At 37.8% G+C, this 19,521-nt stretch overlaps 2 protein-coding genes and 1 pseudogene across 2 annotated transcripts; 1 reads left to right on the forward strand and 2 right to left on the reverse strand.

Annotated features, from left to right (window-relative positions):
* Nucleotides 1–4,251: 4,251 nt before the first annotated feature.
* Nucleotides 4,252–7,182, reverse strand: LOC121770354 (protein FAR1-RELATED SEQUENCE 5-like). Its single transcript, XM_042167096.1, has 4 exons — nucleotides 7,173–7,182; nucleotides 5,920–6,682; nucleotides 5,438–5,707; nucleotides 4,252–5,284 (listed from the first exon to the last, which is right to left on the reverse strand). Exons 1-4 carry the CDS (start codon nucleotides 7,180–7,182, stop codon nucleotides 4,252–4,254), a joined length of 2,076 nt encoding a protein of 691 aa, XP_042023030.1.
* Nucleotides 7,183–7,311: 129 nt separating this feature from the next.
* On the forward strand, nucleotides 7,312–8,298 carry LOC121770356 (protein FAR-RED IMPAIRED RESPONSE 1-like). The gene has a single exon (XM_042167097.1). It carries the CDS (start codon nucleotides 7,312–7,314, stop codon nucleotides 8,296–8,298), a length of 987 nt encoding a protein of 328 aa, XP_042023031.1.
* Nucleotides 8,299–16,331: 8,033 nt separating this feature from the next.
* Nucleotides 16,332–16,806, reverse strand: LOC121770357 (annotated as a pseudogene).
* Between the last annotated feature and the right edge of the window lie 2,715 nt (nucleotides 16,807–19,521).

The raw sequence follows: 19,521 nt of genomic DNA on the forward strand, positions 1-19,521 counted from the left end.
TATAATAAGTACATTACTAAGGTGAGCTTATTGAATTATACGTATTATCTTACATTATGCTGTTGTTATTTTCAGGGGGCATATGTCGATCGTGTGGTTTATTGCCGGAGAAGAGTGATCTGTTCATGGCCAACGATCAAAGGTTGGACAACAGAGGCTTTGAAGCAAAGGGCTGAAGTGGAGCATGGCCAGTACGGAACAGGCAGGCTGGAAGGAAAGGTCGATAAAAATAGCTGGCTGGAGGAAGAGAAACGAAGGAAGGAAGACGTGGATACCATAGGAGAGCACGTAGCACCCGGCCGACGCAAAGCATATAGCCTAAGGAAAAAATTTGTTGCGTCGAGCGCCTTGATGGCACGTGCAGTTTCAGAATGGGTGGATAACTTCCATCAAATCCCAGTTGAGTTGCTTGATGACGAGTGCTTCCGTGTTGGAAGCCAGATTGGGAGAAAATTGCTGGGTATTGAGGAACAAGAAGTGGTGGCGGATGAGGATATTGTGACGAGGCTGACGCAGGCGAAGGAAGATGTGGAAGAATACAGTCCTGAGTGGATCGCGGAGTTAGAAAAAATGATGGTGGCGTATGATAAAAAAAAAGACATTGAACAAGAGCACCACCAGGCCTTCTTTTGTCCTAGATGGCTTCGATTGCCCCGACCCTTTTGCCACACAACCATCAAACGGAGCTGGGGGGAGTGGTACTGGCGGCACCGAGCCTCCAGTTGCTGATATTGCACCGGAAGCCACAAACACAGGCCAACCGGGAGGTGAAGATGTCGAAGGAGATGTCAGCATTCCCGAGCCGTTTGATTATGAAATCCCTAATAAGATGCACACCGGCGCAGGTGTTAATGAACCACAAATCCCGCCAACAGGCGTAGCGGTTGGCGGGGGATTGCCGAGCACCACAGAGGTAGGTATCCAGATAAATATACTTGTGTATTATCAATGATTACTGATATTAACTCATTTTAATTGTGTGATTGATAGGCACAGTTGCATGCTTCCGTAGAAGAACCTGTCGACGAGGCTTTTGAGGGAGTAGCAGACGCCGGCGTTGGCGGCCAAACAAAGAAAGGCAGGACATTAACAACGGGTGTGAAGATAGGAGCATTGGGCCAAAAGGGTGGAGCTGTGATGGACAATGCCAAGGTTTGTGTTTCTTAGGAAAAAGTGAACTGTATAACGTCATGATTTCATTGGCGTTACGCTCCCACTGAATTTTTATTTTATGTACGGTACGACAAAAATAAGGGCGCCGCAACAAAGGGAAAGAAGGGGAAAGAGCCGTTGTCTCGTAAGGTATCCGTGTTTAATGGAATTTTATACACAGCTAATTCTACATTATATACTGGTTAACATGCATTTTTTGTGCTTCATTGTTCATTACAAGAATCCCCCACATTCTAAGGGTAAGGCACCGCTTATTGAAGAGTCTAGAGCGGGTGGTAATTTGATGGAAATTGTAATGCCAACTTTGGTTTCGCATGACAAAGGAAAGGGAAAGGCGATACAGAAGGATGCTGGAGATGTGGTAAGAAAAGTTCATTCCCATTTGAAAACATAGTTTGTTTACTGAATTTATGGTAGTTTGACATGCAATTGGTCAGGGAGTGAATGTAATACATGTATGTTCATTATTTGAAGTAAAACGTTCATTATTGATATAATGGGATGCATTAAAACAATGCTTTCATGCGTCATGATGCTATTGTTAAACCTAATTCCAAGAGTTGGGTGAATGCCCGAATGATGAACGGATGTTACATATGTATTTTACATATTTGTACTCTCATTGGTAGGCGGAGAACGTGGCGGTGACCAGAATTAAAAAGCCAACTCTGGCTGCAAGATCGTCGTTCAATGAAAGGGCTGTCAGACTTACAACCAAGGCAAATATTGCTGACAGAGAGTTGTACTACTGGGTGCTGAGCACGGTAGCAAAAAATAAGTATGTTTGGAAATTTTGCTCATTTGCTATTTAACAAAAATTTAGTTGTTGTTAAATTGTTTGTTGCCTCTCAGGGACGATGTTGTATACCAGGACAACTTTAGGGAAACCGTGCATGGTGAGTTCGATTCATTAGCTCCATTCAAGAGGATCAGCCCTGCAATTATAGACACGTGGGCTTCTTACTTGAACAACAAGGAGCAGCTCAAAGCTCCAGAGACAGTGTCTAGGCTCTTCTTCTCCACGAATCCATGCGTGAGTGATGTACGTTTTAATCTCATGTGCAACCTATTTAAATTCATTTTACATAATTAACTTGTTTACCAATAAATTTCTAGAAGGATACCGTGGTCGACGCTCCGACGGAGTGGAATGAGAAGCAGAAACTAGATACATTCTGGACAAGACTCTTTGGAGAAGCACTTGGAATGAGAAACCTTCAATGGGAGACATATGATCTGGTAAGTGTGTGTTGCTTTGTGCATTATTCGCCTGAAATTGTGCATTATTTGGCAGAATATAAGCATTACGGTATCATTATTGGTTCATTATTTATTGAATCAAACGACCGAGATTCTGAATCATTTTTAATGAAAATAATCCGTCGTTGTGCAGATCTTTTTCCTCATATGGGGTGCAGCGCAGAAATATGTCATATGTTTTGATTTGCCCGACGGGAAAATGAATATCATTGACCACAGTTTGGCAGAACCGTACGCTACCTTTGAAGCCAAGTACGTCAAGACACCATCTCTTCTGGTAAGTAATAAGCTTACTACAATAGGCTGCCTTATGGTAGAAATAATTCGTATTATAAACAAGAACTTAACATTTTGTTTTGTGTTCTAGAAAAAGTTCTTTGCTGAAGCACTAACGAGGTGCAAAGTTCCTAAGATGGCAACCCAGGTACGAAAGTGCAGAACACACGTTGTAGCCATTCCTTGGAGGAACAGTAACGTCATTGATGAGGGAGGGATCTATGTGATGCGGCACATGGAAACCTATTTTGGAGAAAGGGAAAAGGACTGGGAATGTGGCCTCAGTGCGAGTGGAACTAAAAGCGTGGAGATGTTCCGCATCAAGTATGCAAGGACCCTCCTGACATGTATTTACAACACAAGAGGTGGTGACAACCAGAAGAAGGCGACGCGTTTTTGGAAAGAGAAGCCGAAAAATTTCAACTTTGAGAATTGGGTCGACCTATACTGTCTTGAGTGAGGTGTGGTATGCATTATACAACTGTTGGTGGGAGAAGCAATGGCATCGTTTAAGCAAATTTTTGAATTTTATCGTTATCTTCTTTTTTGTAAAGTACAGTTCTTCGAACGTCTATTAGTATGGATTTTTGGACACAAAGGCCTGTCCCAGTGTTATGTGTTTTTATATCTTGTACAAAATATCAAGACATCGCTGCATAATAATATCAAATAAGTTCATATTAATGCATTCACAGTCGTAAAATTTTTTTAAGATGAACAATAATTGGAAATATAATACATCTAAGTTGCAAGGTGATTTTCTTGGTAACTAACAACCAAGCAATCCACATATAGGGAATGTATAGACGTCAAAGACAACCAAGCATCATGAATAGCATTCTGCATTCCTCACGAAATATTCAGCTGTGTCATTATATGTGTTACTATGTGCATTATTTTCCATTTATCATGCATTATATTCAGCTGTATCATTATATTGTGTGCATTATTTGGTTTGATATTTACATTATAGGTACTTTTTAATGCATTATGTTTTTCCATAACGGGTCTTCTGTACTCGGTGCTGAATATAAGTACTTATCATATGCATTATTATGTTATTTTAGTTAATCATGTGTTTAAAATTACAGCATTATTTGGAACCAGAAATACATTTGTAGGTACTTGGGGCAAGATGAAATTGGTAACCAATTTTCCATTTATCATTCATTATATTGTGTGCATTATTTGGTTTGATATTTACATTAGAGGGACTTTTTAATGCATTATGTTTTTTTTTCATAACGGGTCTTCTGTACTCGGTGCTGAATAATATAAGTACTTATCATATGCATTATTATGTTATTTTAGTTCATCATGTATTTAAAATTACAGCATTATTTGGAACCATAAATACATTTGTAGGTACTTGGGCCAAGATGAAATTGCAGATGGCTAATGTGCACAGTGTCTTTCAATAAAATTGTAATTCCCGAGTTTAGTTAATTCTGATGCAGCAAAGACATGTCACAAACGAAAAGAATAAGATAATATAGAGTCATATAAGAAAAATAATCTGGGTACATAAATCCATAAATTACATCATATCGTACTCTTGCCCTTCCCCAACTCTTTCTCCATCTCCATTTCTTTAAGTCTAGGACAATTTCTGGAGTCATGGTGGCCCATCTCATCGCAAGCCTTACACCGTCTTTGAGGCCGACTAGCATCCTTTAGAGCCTTTTCCCTTTTCGAAATCAGTCGGCTCTTTGAGCTGCTAGCATGCCCCTTGGTCTTGACCACATCTGGAGGATGAACCTCCACAACTTCAGGCCGCACCATGCCATAGAACTCTTCAATCATTCGCCTTTTTTCAATTGCTGACGTTGTCGGATTCCCAGCTTGCAGAGATTTACCATGTTCTTCAACGCCGCCTACAAATGCCCGTAGCAAATCAATGTCTTCCTCAAACCGCCGGAGGAAACCGTAGAACATAGAAATGCCTTGCTTTGACACTGCTTGCCTATCGTCAACAACAGATCTGGTAGGAATGTCATCATGGATTTCCCCATGGACCGCCTTGGCTAGCGGAGTCTTCATCCATCTACTTTGGCAGTATTTTTCTGGTATTTTCTTCAACTCATTGTTCCTGAAAATGAAAAAAATATGTCTGCACAAATATCCATGCCTACCAAATAGTTTGCATTCGCAATAATATGACTCAGCACTCCTATCATAAGTCACCAAATACGATTTGCGATGGCTATCCCCAAGCTTGTAGGTGTCAACAAATTCAGTCGAAGAAAATCCTAGCACGCGACATCTATCATTACCCTCAACGATTTCTTCCTGTATTTTCCTGAACATCGTATCCGTGTAAAGCGTCGAAGCATGTTTCTCAAACGGCAATGTAGTTGCCAAAATGGGCAAAGCAGTGGCATCGTGGTAGTCTAACGCCGTCCTACTGTTACGCTGAAACTCAACAGCATGGTTGAAATTCATGTAGAACTCGGCTATGTTCGCACGGGGCTTCAGAAATCTTTTGTAGAAACTGTTCTCCGATTCGGAGATGGATGTTGTCCTAATCATCGAACCCAGTGGAAAATCTCTAAAATACGCCGGTATCCAGAAATGCCTGTGTTCGTACAATGAGTTAAACCAGTCAAAGTCTTCCAACCCATGACTTTCCACCACTCTTTTCCACTCCTCTTCAAATTCGTCAGGCTCAAGCAGATCAGACCAAACGCATGCATTGAATTCCTTCTTGAAAGCTTAATCCCTGAGCAACCTATTTGGGATCTTGGTGGACAACTTGTGCATTATGTGCCACATACACCATCGGTGGCGCGTGCCAACCAGAACCTCTTCGATGCCTGATCTCATTCCATTGTCTTGATCTGTCACGATCATCTTCGGTGCTATGCCCATGCATTCAACAAAACGTCTAAACAACCATCCGAACGCCCCTGTTTTCTCATTGCATAACAAGCCAGCCGCAAAGGTTGCAGGGCTTCCATGATTGTCCTTTCCCGTGAAAGGACAGAATATCATGCAATACCTACATAAACAATCGATTGCGTGTCATCCAATTAATCCAACGAAAACATAATGAATCAATAACGGAATCATAATGTACGAATATGTACTTTTAATGCACTTGATATAATTAACAAATAACAGAAAATCTAATCTGTATAATGCAACTGTTATACTAATATAATGAATGCAAACGTATTTTTAATGCACTTACTATAGCAGAACCATATATACCTGTTTGTGTTATAGGTGGTGTCAAAGGCTACAATGTCACCGAACATATTACCATTCATTTTCATTAAGCCGTCACACCAAAACAAAGGAACCAACTGGTTGTTTTCATTAACCTCATAATGATATGTGTACGACTCAGACATCTCCTTCTTTTTCGCCATGTCGTCCAATACCATTTGCACATCGAACCCATGCGCATATGCTTTAATGTCGCGTGACGCATTCCTGATGTCACCAACCGTCCAACCAACGAGGTCAAAGCCACCGAGAGTTTCTTTCAATACCTTAAATGTCAATGTGGGTCCAATATTCGCTTTTGAACAATCAAGTATGAATTTCTGGTGAACGTTATCCAAATGACGGTTCACAGTCATAAATTGCTGATGCTCTGACTCAACCATATCATGGTTATGAACCTCGTTGAAATCATGTACCATATAACCTGGATGTCCATTATCAGAGAAATACTTGAAGGAAATACTAGCTTTACAGCCACATCTCTTCGATAAGCATCGGCGCTTCATTGAGAAACCGGAACGTGCATTCAACTGGTCATCGTCGATGGACTTCTTATGGCCCTCCCTATTACATACGACGTAATACCACGTTGTAACTTCGTCCACCTTCCTTACACCTTGTTTGCGCGTGTCAAACCCAACGGCCCTAGCATACACATCATAAAACGCGATTGCAAACTCTAATGATTGGAACCTCTGACCAACAACAGGCTTTAATTGATCAGAACAGGCAGGCACAACCCTAACTGCGTGTGAACACGAAACAGTATGACATTTGGTAGGTTAAGCAAAAGATGCATTGTAAGAGATATACGCTACATTACCGCACAAAATGAATGCATTATATAGTAATAATGATACATTGCATGTATAATTTTGTCCAACTATTACGTCAACATTAACACAAACACTATAGGGATGGCTGTAATTCGTGGAAATAAATACATGTTTTCAATCTAATAGAATATAACACTACTATTGCCTGTAGTCAAATACTACTATTACTATCGGCTTCCCTGGGGTAATTATTGAAGGACGATGTCACCTAGTATTCTGAATGCACCATTGCCACCACATACTCGTGACCGGTCCATCATATTTTGATAAAACAGTAAAAGGCACGCCAACATCAAACACAAATTTCATGATCTACTAACATCGGGTAGTACGACTGGACTTCGATAAGAAAAGTAAAACACCAAAAACAATAAACATGGAGAAAATTTTTTGACTTACCTTCTTCCATTGGCAACCGAACAAACTTGAAAAATGAAAAACTGTGTGCGATTGAATGTGAGAAAGGACGATTTCACAAAGTTTTTCATTTTTCAAGTTTGTTGTTTTTGGTGTTTGTTCGCACACAGTTTTGTGGACGATGATTAGGACAACATCCATCTCCGAATCGGAGAACAGTTTCTACAAAAGATTTCTGAAGCCCCGTGCGAACATAGCCGAGTTCTACATGAATTTCAACCATGCTGTTGAGTTTCAGCGTAACAGTAGGACGGCGTTAGACTACCACGATGCCACTGCTTTGCCCATTTTGGCAACTACATTGCCGTTTGAGAAACATGCTTCGACGCTTTACACGGATACGATGTTCAGGAAAATACAGGAAGAAATCGTTGAGGGTAATGATAGATGTCGCGTGCTAGGATTTTCTTCGACTGAATTTGTTGACACCTACAAGCTTGGGGATAGCAATCGCAAATCGTATTTGGTGACTCATGATAGGAGTGCTGAGTCATATTATTGCGAATGCAAACTATTTGGTAGGCATGGATATTTGTGCAGCCATATTTTTTTCATTTTCAAGAACAATGAGTTGAAGAAATTACCTGAAAAATACTGCCAAAGTAGATGGATGAAGACTCCGCTAGCCAAGGCGGTCCATGGGGAAATCCATGATGACATTCCTACCAGATCTGTTGTTGACGATAGGCAAGCAGTGTCAAAGCAAGGCATTTCTATGTTCTATGGTTTCCTCCGGCGGTTTGAGGAAGACATTGATTTGCTACGAGCATTTGTAGGCGGCGTTGAAGAACATGGTAAATCTCTGCAAGCTGGGAATCCAACAACGTCAGCAATTGAAAAAAGGCGAATGATTGAAGAGTTCTATGGCATGGTGCGGCCTGAAGTTGTGGAGGTTCATCCTCCAAATGTGGTCAAGACCAAGAGGCATGCTAGCAGCTCAAAGAGCCGACTGATTTCGAAAAGGGAAAAGGCTCTAAATGATGCTAGTCGGCCTCAAAGACGGTGTAAGGCTTGCGATGAGATGGGCCACCATGACTCCAGAAATTGTCCTAGACTTAAAGAAATGGAGATAGAGAAAGAGTTGGGGAAGGGCAAGAGTACGATGTGATGTAATTTATGGATTTATGTACCCGGATTATTTTTCTTATATTACTCTATATTATCTTATTCTTTTCGTTTGTGACATGTCTTTGTTGCATCAGAATTAACTAAATAATGTATTTATACTAATGCATAATGCAAGAAAAGGGGCATATAGTGCACATATTATTCCCATACCACCAAAAAGTAGATTGGACCGCTAAAGTTCACACTCTGGCGGTTTGCCCAGCTAGGGTAAGTAGCCTCAAGCACAGACAGGACGTAACCACACCAGTTTAGGTTCCTTATTTCGTCCACATCGTCTATGAAATTAAGAATCTTCGGTTTGCAATGGCCGTCAGACGGGGGTCTATCAACGCATTTTCCAACAGGAACATGAAGAGCTTCTTGAAGAAGTCGCCTCCATTAACCTCCTGCATCATCAGCTGGGAAATGTCCTTCGGGGTCATTTTAAAACGCCCCTTCCCACATCGGGCAGCAACCATGTCGTTGAAGGTGAAGTTGCTTTGATGTTCCATAGGCCGTGAGATAGGTGTTCGGCCACGAGGAAATCCTAACGTCAAATGGACGTCTTCCTCATCCAGATCTAGGGTTCCACCTCCTGACAATCCAATCTGGCATCGCGCTAGATTGAAGGCGCTTAGCACCCAATAGGCCAGTTGGCCTGGAATCTCCCTGGCATCGAAACACAGGATAGATTGAAATCCTAGTTCGGCAACAGATTCCTTTTGCTGCGGCGTAAGATTCTTCAAGTAGGACAAGAACTCTGCAGGTGTTCGACGACAATATAAATAGTCCTCCCTCCGGGCTTTGTTCTTCTTGTCGTCACAGTCATTTTGGGTAGAGCTGGTTGAAGCTTCCGTAATTCATTCGCGGAATTTCTGGGCTATTCCAACCGGCAGTAGATCATCCACTGCATCTTCTATGTTCCTCCTCAACTGCTTTGTCCCTGTCGAGCAGCACCAACTTGCATCATGAAACATGCACTATATAGAATAACTAACAGAGGTATATTGTAGAAACAAATCTGCCAAACGAACATTAATTCATGCGTAAAATAAAATAATGCTTCACCATGTACACTTAATGTACAGACTATATAGTGTAATTTACTAACACATATTTCCAGTTAATGTTTGACAATTTAAAACAGGATCCAACATAATGCAATCACATTTTCAACTAATGCAATCACATAAGCAAATAATGCAATCACATAGTGAAATAATGCAATCATAACACAAGCATGATGCATCATACAATATATATATATATATATATATATATATATATATATATATATATATATATATATATATATATAAAACAACTTAACCATCCATATAATGCAATCACATAATCAAATAATGCACTTATAACACAACCACGATGAATCATACAAGATATTTTCTTAACCAACAAACTTATTTTATTAATGACAAATACACTTCTGGATCCACTATTATCAGTGACCACCACCAGCAGATATAGAATTCATCTAACGATGTATATAATGAATTTAGACAGACAGATAATGCATATGTATTAACAAATAATGCACTCCCACATACATTACCGGTACTTTTTTACAATTAAAAGCACCATTTAAATGATGCATAATACAGAATATTTTTATGCATAAAACAATCAAATGATGTGCAGATCCAAAAGCGTAATGATTCACTACTACAACATATTTTGTGACCCTAATGTCCACTGACATACAAACAATGGAAACATCAAGTATATTAATGAACACAATCATTAAAATAATGTACAAAATCGACTAACTCATGTAGGATCAAAATTAAAATATGTGAAGCAGAAAAACAGAGCAACTAATCGAACAGAAACTCACCCTTATTCTATGTTTGTTGTGAGTTGGTAGGTCTACCTCTTTTAGTCATTATTAAATCTGCGAGTAACAACAAACAATCAAAAAACTACAAGATTTTAACAACAAATAGTCTAGGATTTGATGGTAATCGGTTGAATCTTGGTGTGGGCGATTTATTTCGGTCGACGCTTGTTGAAAATCGATTAAAACAAACGATTGTTGAAAATCGATAAAAAACGACCAAACCCTACCTGCTGTTGTAATGCACTGAAAATCAGGGAAAAAGCGGTGAATCTCCGAGAAATCGTCGCGATTTTGAGTGGGCGGCGGCTAGGGTTTTTACCAGATTTGGAAAATGAAAAGACTCTTGTTGAGAGAGAATCTGGAGCGGGATTGTGATTAAATGCGTGTGATGATAGATGTGAGTCAATGCGTGTGATGAAAGTGGTGAAAGATCCCGCTAAATTTTCGCCCAATTCGTTTTCAGCCGTTTTGATTACACAAATTGACTAAATCACCCCCATGATGCACCAAATTGGTCAAATAATGAACCGCGGGATGATAAATATGCTATTAATCTGGAACGTCCATCCTCCTGTTCCAACAACCGAGATTGCGAAGAAACTTAAATTTAAGGGGTGAAAAGGAGTTTAACACTACCCTATATATATATATATATATATATATATATATATATATATAGGGATGTATTCATTTCCTTTTCCTATATTTCCTCCTTTTTCCTTCTTAATATCAGTCATTAGATTAGAGAAATGGACGGTCAAGATCAACATTGGGTAATTAATCCCGTGTTGCATTATTTGTCCTATTTTGTGCATTATGAGGGTACAATAGTAATCTAATAATGGCTGGAAACCGCTACGAATAATGCACCACATGGTCACGAGTAATGCATATAATTGCCTATATAATGCACAATATGTGAACTGCAATGCATACGAACAAGATGTGCTGTGTTATGATGTTTGACACACGTTTCTTGTTTCCCCTAAGGGTTTAATAAGCTTAGGGGCTAGGGTATAGTACGTAGACATGTATGTAATCTTCACATGGTAACGAGTAATGGATATAATTGACTATATAATGCACAATTTGTGAACTGCAATGCATACGAACAAGATGTGCGGTGTTATGATGTTTGACACACGTTTCTTGTTTCCCCTAAGACTTTAATAAGCTTAGGGGCTAGGGTATAGTACGTACGCATTAATAACAAATTATAAAACGATACGAATAATTCACCAAATTGTCACGAGTAATGGATGTTATTAACTATATAATGCACAATATGTGAACTGCAATGCATACGAATAAGATGTACCATGTTATGATGTTTGACACACGTTTCTTGTTTCCCCTAAGGGTTTAATAAGCTTAGGGGCTAGGGTATAGTACGTAGACATTACTAAATGCACGTATGTAATCTTCAATCCGTTGATTAACCCATATACACAATACCTCTAATAATGCATAATATACTGAGATAATGACAATTAACAGCTACATAATGCACTACCTAAACCAAATAATGCACATACGTATATTCCAATAACAACAATTTGTTAGTAATGTCTACGTACTATACCCTAGCCCCTAAGCTTATTAAACCCTTAGGGGAAACAAGAAACGTGTGTCAAACATCATAACATGGTACATCTTATTCGTATGCATTGCAATTCACATATTGTGCATTATATAGTTAATAACATCCATTACTCGTGACAATTTGGTGAATTATTCGTATCGTTTTATAATTTGTTATTAATGCGTACGTACTATACCCTAGCCCCTAAGCTTATTAAACCCTTAGGGGAAACAAGAAACGTGTGTCAAACATCATAACACAACACATCTTGTTCGTATGCATTGCAGTTCACAAATTGTGCATTATATAGTCAATTATATCCATTACTCGTTACCATGTGAAGATTACATACGTGTCTACGTACTATACCCTAGCCCCTAAGCTTATTAAACCCTTAGGGGAAACAAGAAACGTGTGTCCAAACATCATAACATGGTACATCTTATTCGTATGCATTGCAGTTCACATATTGTGCATTATATAGTCAATTATATGCATTACTCGTGACCATGTGGTGCATTATTCGCAGATACCAAAATGTGGCAGTTACTTTTCCGTCAAATGTCAATAATAACCCTGTAATGCATACAACCACCTTCTATAATGCAACACGGAACCAGTTTTATAGAATCAATATGATCCGTTGAAGCCTTAGATCTAACGCGTAATATTAAGAAGGAAAAAGGATCTAAGATGTGAAAAGGAGAATAACGCTCCCCTATATATATATATATATATATATATATATATATATATATATATATATATATATATATATATATATAGATATATATATATATATATATATATATGTATATATATTCCATTCGGTTCTATAAGGCCTATTTCATGCATCGGTTTAGGGGTAAAAAGTACACTACTTGATCGGTTTATCGCGCAAAAGCAAGTGTTAATTATGCAGGAATGCCGCTTGACCAAGACAACAAGGCCAAACTGATCAAGCAAGTACAATAGGCGAAAAAAGGCCAAAAAATCGGGGGAGTTTATCAAGGGGAGTAATCAAGCATTTAAGGAGGGGACAACTGGCTTCCAGAGGAATGACACGTGAGGCTAATGAGCTGGATAGTGCGCATCATTCTGTTAGCAAGGACGACATTCTAAAAGAGGACACGTGCTGATACATGAGACGCAAGGACGGAGCTGAGTCATCAATCTATTATTGAAAATCGTCGTCATTCAAGAAGGAAAGCACGTAGCAATTGATGAGTCGCTCGCTCACAGCGTGAGCGAATATCCTCTGCCAAGATCGTTATCTAGCTGGAGATTGCGTGAAGTGCATATAAATAGAGGATGTGCCACCATAGTTAGGGAGTTCCTTTTACAGTTCTTCTTTAGTTTAGTTTTAGTTTTAGTTTTAGTTTAGCTCAGTTCCAGAGATAGCTTAGATAGAGAAGTTTTTAGTTAGAAAGGGCAACCGAAGGAAGCGCTACAGAATTCTCGATATCTGTCGGCGTAATCTCAAGTTTCCCGCCGAGGACCTCTCGGTTTTACCTGCTTTCGTATTCTCCCAAATGTTAGCTTAGTTTAATTAGCATGTTCGCTGTACAGTTCTGAGTTCTTAGTATAAAATCGAGTTGTTTTGTTTTTGTTCTCGCGTTTACTGTTTTCAAGTTCAGTTTAACTTTTCACTCTTTGACCAAGTGTTCAATCATGTTGAGTGGCAAGATGCTTCATGTTTTCCGTAGCGTGCTTAGTTATTTGAGTTCTTATATTCAGCCTGTCATTACTTGATCCAGTAGCAATCAGAGACTTGATCCAGTAGATAGTTTACTTTTTTGCCTAGTGTAAACACAATAGTTAAAACTCCCAAAATTAAAGCGTGGCAGCATCCGAACCTTATTCACTACGCACACACTTAATACACCCGCTTCTCTGTGGGATCGACCCCGAACTTGCTGCTTTACTGTTAAAGTAGTGCAAAATTGAGAGTTATATAAATTACATTGGTTGGCTAGCGAGAGCGTGAACGACTTGATCAAGTGGCAGCGACATTTGCTAACTGATCCATCCGGTTCAGTTATCTTCCATATAGCTTGATCCAATCCTAAATCCGCGCTCGCTCTCGTCAGGCCCTTCCAGGTTCCCATTAATTATTCTAGAATTTTTTATTTGTATTATTTTCTAAAATTCGTGTCGAATCAAATGGTAATGTAAGAAAGAGAGAGAGAAAGAGTAGTTTAAGTAGTGTTATATGAGAGCGGGCTCCTCATCGTTAGTAGTGAGTGTAATGGTATAAGTTGTACTCCATCTGTCTCTTGCTAAATGATTCATATTTGTTCTGGGGATGTCTCAAGATAAGTGAGTCATTTCATTTTTTGGCATTCTCTATCTTACTTTTTCATCTCTATTTTATTCTGTTTCTTAATTTATTTATTTTTCACTTTACTAACAAAACTTCATTTTCTTAAAATCTAGTGCCGAAAGAAATGCATCTCTTAGCAAGGGATGTATGCAGTAAATAAACTGACGTGAACAATAGAAGTAACGTGTTGTTTAAATATTTCAAAATTAGAAAGTTCATCCTTTTTATAAACGGACTAATAAGAAAATAATCCATACTCTCCCGTCTACAAAAATAGATTAGTTTTTATCATTTAGGGATGTCCACCAAAATTAGACCAAGTCTTAAAATGGAAAGTATTCAATAAATAATAATTCTATACAACATTTATAACGTGGATCTTACAATCCACTAACACCCATTTAATAATTTTCATACCTTTCTACCTAGTTTTCAACTATTTTTGTCCGCAGGAGCAGCGTAGTTGGTTTTAGAGGGGCAGATTTGTATGATTGGTCAATGATCAAATCCCACTATTGTTGTGTAGTTGCAACACCTCTCAAGCACAAGTATGAGGCCTTGGAAGGTGGGCTTCTGGCATGCAATGGATTAGGGCCTCTCCTTTAGCGGGTCACTGCGTGCCCTGATTTAACACACTTCACAATACTGTCGGACCGGAATTTGGGGCACTTAGGATTAGAGTTTCAATTTGTATGATTTGAGAAATGAAGAAAATGAAATTCCTGATTCAACAGAAAAAGCGGCAACTCTGTTAATTCACAGAGTCATGTGTGTGCGTGGCGCTTTGGCACTGAATAAGCTTCTTTTGAGAAAGAGATATACGTATATATGTTGATATTTTGGCCTTTTATAGTTCGACTCATCGACTCCACACAAATTGGAATTGCAAATTGGCCAGGACCACAAGTAACCTCAATCGCCACCTTCCATTATTTAATTAATTACTCCCTCCGTCCCCAAAGAATATACACTTTGAGGTCGGCACGAGTTTTAATGTAAAATTAGTAAACTAAGAGAGAAGTAGAGAGAAGTAGAGAGACTACAAAAAAACCACTAGATAGTGAAGGCGGCTGCTAGCTCAACAACTAGTGACGGAAAAAGCGTCAGTCACGAAATAGTGACAGATTATTCCGTCACTAAAGCGAAGCAGCCATCTATATTTTTCGTCATTTGGTGGGATTAATAGCTTTAGTGACGGACAAATCCGTCACTAATATTTTTTAACTATATAATGCACAATATGTGAACTGCAATGCATACGAATAAGATGTACCATGTTATGATGTTTGACACACGTTTCTTATTTCTCCTAAGGGTTTAATAAGCTTAGGGGCTAGGGTATAGTACGTAGACATTACTAACAAATTGTTGTCAAACATCATAACATGGTACATCTTATTCGTATGCATTGCAGTTCACATATTGTGCATTATATAGTTAATAACATCCATTACTCGTGACAATTTGGTGAATTATTCGTATCGTTTTATAATTTGTTATTAATGCGTACATACTATACCCTAGCCCCTAAGCTTATTAAACCCTTAGGGGAAACAAGAAACGTGTGTCAAACTTCATAACACAACACATCTTGTTCATATGCATTGCAGTTCACAAATTGTGCATTATATAGTCAATTATATCCATTACTCGTTACCATGTGAAGATTACATACGTGTCTACGTACTATACCCTAGCCCCTAAGCTTATTAAACCCTTAGGGGAAACAAGAAACGTGTGTCAAACATCATAACATGGTACATCTTATTCGTATGCATTGCAGTTCACATATTGTGCATTATATAGTTAATAACATCCATTACTCGTGACAATTTGGTGAATTATTCGTATCGTTTTATAATTTGTTATTAATGCGTACGTACTATACCCTAGCCCCTAAGCTTATTAAACCCTTAGGGGAAACAAGAAACGTGTGTCAAACATCATAACACAACACATCTTGTTCGTATGCATTGCAGTTCACAAATTGTGCATTATATAGTCAATTATATGCATTACTCGTTACCATGTGGTGCATTATTCGTAGCGGTTTACAATTCATTATTAATGTTCCAGCCATTAATAGATTACTATTGTACCCTCATAATGCACAAAATAGGACCAATAATGCAACACGGGATTAATTACCCAATGTTGATCTTGACCGTCCATTTCTCTAATCTAATGGCTGATATTAAGAAGGAAAAAGGAGGAAATATAGAAAAAGGAAATGAATACATCCCTATATATATATATATATATATAGGTTCATGATCAATTGAGATTTTTTAGGCTCCCGATCTCTGCGAAGAGCTCCGGCCGATCGACGCCTTGATCTGCTCCGATCCGTCTTCAATCTGATCGATGATCACCTCGTCGATCTCGCTCGGCACGCCGCTGCTGATTTTGCTCGCCTCCTTCGTCCTCTGCCGCTGCTCCTTCACGTGATCCACCACGTGCCCCAATAGCGCCGCCTTGTCCATCTACATTGATCAGAATCGGTCAATTTAGTGAGAATTTTGATTCGATTTTAATTTGATTTTGATTTTGATTTGATTAGAGAGAGAGGGAAAAATACCTTTTCGAATTTGGGGATGAGTTTGCGGAGAGTGGAGAGCTGAGCGTTGATTCTGTCTCTGCGGCGTTTCTCGACTTCGCTATGGCTTCTGGAGGCGGAAGTGGAGGCGGGAGGGAGGAGCCACAGCGGTTCGTCGGTGTGATTGAGGATTGGCCAGTAGCAATTTTCCATTGACACGCTTCAAATTGTTGCTGGAGATCGTCTCCGACGAGATCTGCAACAAGGCGAGCTCGTGCGCGCTGAAGCTGCTGATGCAGATGCTGGAGGCGTCGAAGAAGTCGAGGCTGAAGGCGATCAAGGCCGGTGCGATCTGCATGTTGGTGGAACTGCGACCAGAATCGAGCAGATCTAAATGCGAGAGGATTATGCAATTGATCAATTTTGCTTTTGTTACAGTGTTTGTCAGTTGTTGACATTTGATATATAAGCTGGTGACACTATGATAACTATGGTGCATATCGTGTCAACGGCACATACATGTCATGTCAACTACGGTACATATCGTGTCAACTATACATACAAGCCATGTCAACTGTGTTACAAGCCATGTCAACTACACGTACAACCATGTCAACTGCACATAGAAACCATGTCAACAACAATTATAAGTCATGTCAACTAGACATACAAGCCATGTCAACAATCCGACACATTAAAACACAAAATGACACTTATACCCCCGTGTTGACATAATGTGATAGCTGTTGACATTTAGTTAATCTTGTGGATTAGTGGCTGATATTGCATCTCATTTCTCAATTTAGCTAAATAATCTCAACTTAACAGGACCATATATATATATATATATAGGGTTGTGATCAATTGAGATTTTTTAGCCTAATTGAGAATTGAGATGCATTATTAGCCACTCATTTTTATTAAATGAGCGGTCCAGAATTTACCACATGGAAAATATTTTTACATTAATTAATTGTGAAAGGGCAGAATGGTAATTTCATCATACATTTTATTTAATAAATATTTTTTTATTTTTTTAAAAAAAATTAAATTTTTTTTTCGATTTTTTATTTTTTTTATTATTTTTATTTTTTTTGTCAACTACATATACAATTCATGTCAACTACACACATATAATGTCAACTACATATACAATTCATGTCAACTGCACATATATAATGTCAACTACATATACGATTCATATCACTTATACACATATAATGTCAACTATAACCTGTTGACATTTGATGTGCAGGCTATTGACATTTGATGTGCAGGGCTATTGACATTTAATGTGCAGGCTACACATCGTAGTTGACATCGCGTGAAAATTAAAAAAATTAAAAAAAAATTAAATTTTTTTTTAAAAAAAATTTAAAAAATAAAAAAATAAATTTAAAAAAATAAAAAAATATTTTTTTTTTAGTTGTTGACATTTTAATACGAGTTGTTGACATTTGATATTCTGGCTATTGAAATGAAATGACGATAATACCCTTAGTTGATATAATCTACTTGTAGTTGAAATTTCAAAATGAGTGGCTGAAAATGCATCTCAATTCTCAATTAAGCTAAAAAATCTCAACCTAACAATACCCTATATATATATATATATATATATATATAAGCATTTTGGATAGCCCCGAAACCATATTTCCCTAATATTCCTATCATTTTTTGTTAATTGAATTATTTTTCTATTTTGAGAAGTTCCAAGTTAATTGAATCATTTTTTTTCTTTTTTTTTTGCAAAAATTAACATTCTCTTTTACTTTATTCTTTCTTACTTTATTCACCATTCACTTAACATATTATTCTTAATCTTCATGCCCAAAAAAAATGCATCAATTAACAAGGAACGGAGGAAGTATTACAAACCTTACTGCAAGATTCCAGCCGCAGTTGTAGTACTTTGGGATCGACCACATGGAGGCAAATTATTATTTAACTAGGCTAAAAAAGATGAAAATATTAAATTTTGATTTTTGATTGTTAAAATTGTTTTGAAACAGTTAAGTTGAAAAGCCCTATAAAATATTTTGATTAACTACAAACGTCTACTGGCATTTCATTGGACACTTCAATAAACCATTCATCGCCTACCTAAATTCCACATTGATAAACTCGTATTTTATAGGTTTGGTTGGTTGTTGAATGTGCATAATGTCAAGTTTTATCAACTCGAATCTTTAGTTTCTGAACAATTATATGACATTTGGGAGTTTGACGTTTGTTAATTTTTGAATGAAAACATGGCAAATATGATCATTTCTAATTAGTCTATAAAGGATAGTATTCTCTCCCTCAATTCAATTGGAATTACTTCTCTTCAATTCAATTGGAATTACTTCTCTTCAATTTAATTGGAATTACTTCTGCACACTTGAACAAATTTTTGCAGTTGATTTTCACAAAGTTTTTACATTCTTCCCAAAATTTTATGAAAATCACATAGCATTCGCAGATTTAATTTTTTAAAAAGATTTAGTATGTGCAAAGGAACAATCATAATCAACAAATTTAAATTCTTTTTGAAATGGTTTCTTTCCCATCAACCACCAATATCAAATTTTGCAATCACACTTATGTTAATAGAAACTGTTAAGAGTCTGTAGAGTGTATTTAAATTTAAGGCCCCGTGATCATCCATACCAAAGTGGATTAATACGTGGAGTGTCCAACCAATAAATAATTTGACAAATGGAAACCCACATCTAACTAGACATGAAATTTAGTGCAGTTATTTTTAGGAGATATTCATTAACTAAATTTATGGAAAATTGCATGATCATTAAATAGAAATTACCATTATATTTTTTGTCTCTTATATATAATTCATGTCCGGGTCCTCTTATATTACTTATAGCATCATAATCCAAAATCAAGACCAAAAGGGTAAGATTGTCATTTTATTATCATATCATTAAA

Source organism: Salvia splendens, chromosome 16 (genome assembly GCF_004379255.2).
Source record: "Salvia splendens isolate huo1 chromosome 16, SspV2, whole genome shotgun sequence".
Taxonomy (NCBI): domain Eukaryota; kingdom Viridiplantae; phylum Streptophyta; class Magnoliopsida; order Lamiales; family Lamiaceae; genus Salvia; species Salvia splendens.

Coding starts and splice junctions, on each gene's coding strand:
- LOC121770354 (XM_042167096.1), bottom strand. Junction 5,708..5,919: donor ACCACCTATAACACAAACAG/GTATATATGGTT, acceptor TTGTTTATGTAG/GTATTGCATGATATTCTGTC. Junction 5,285..5,437: donor TCCACCAAGATCCCAAATAG/GTTGCTCAGGGA, acceptor GTACGAACACAG/GCATTTCTGGATACCGGCGT.
- LOC121770356 (XM_042167097.1), top strand. CDS start 7,312: ATGATTAGGACAACATCCATCTCCGAATCGGAGAACAGTTTCTACAAA.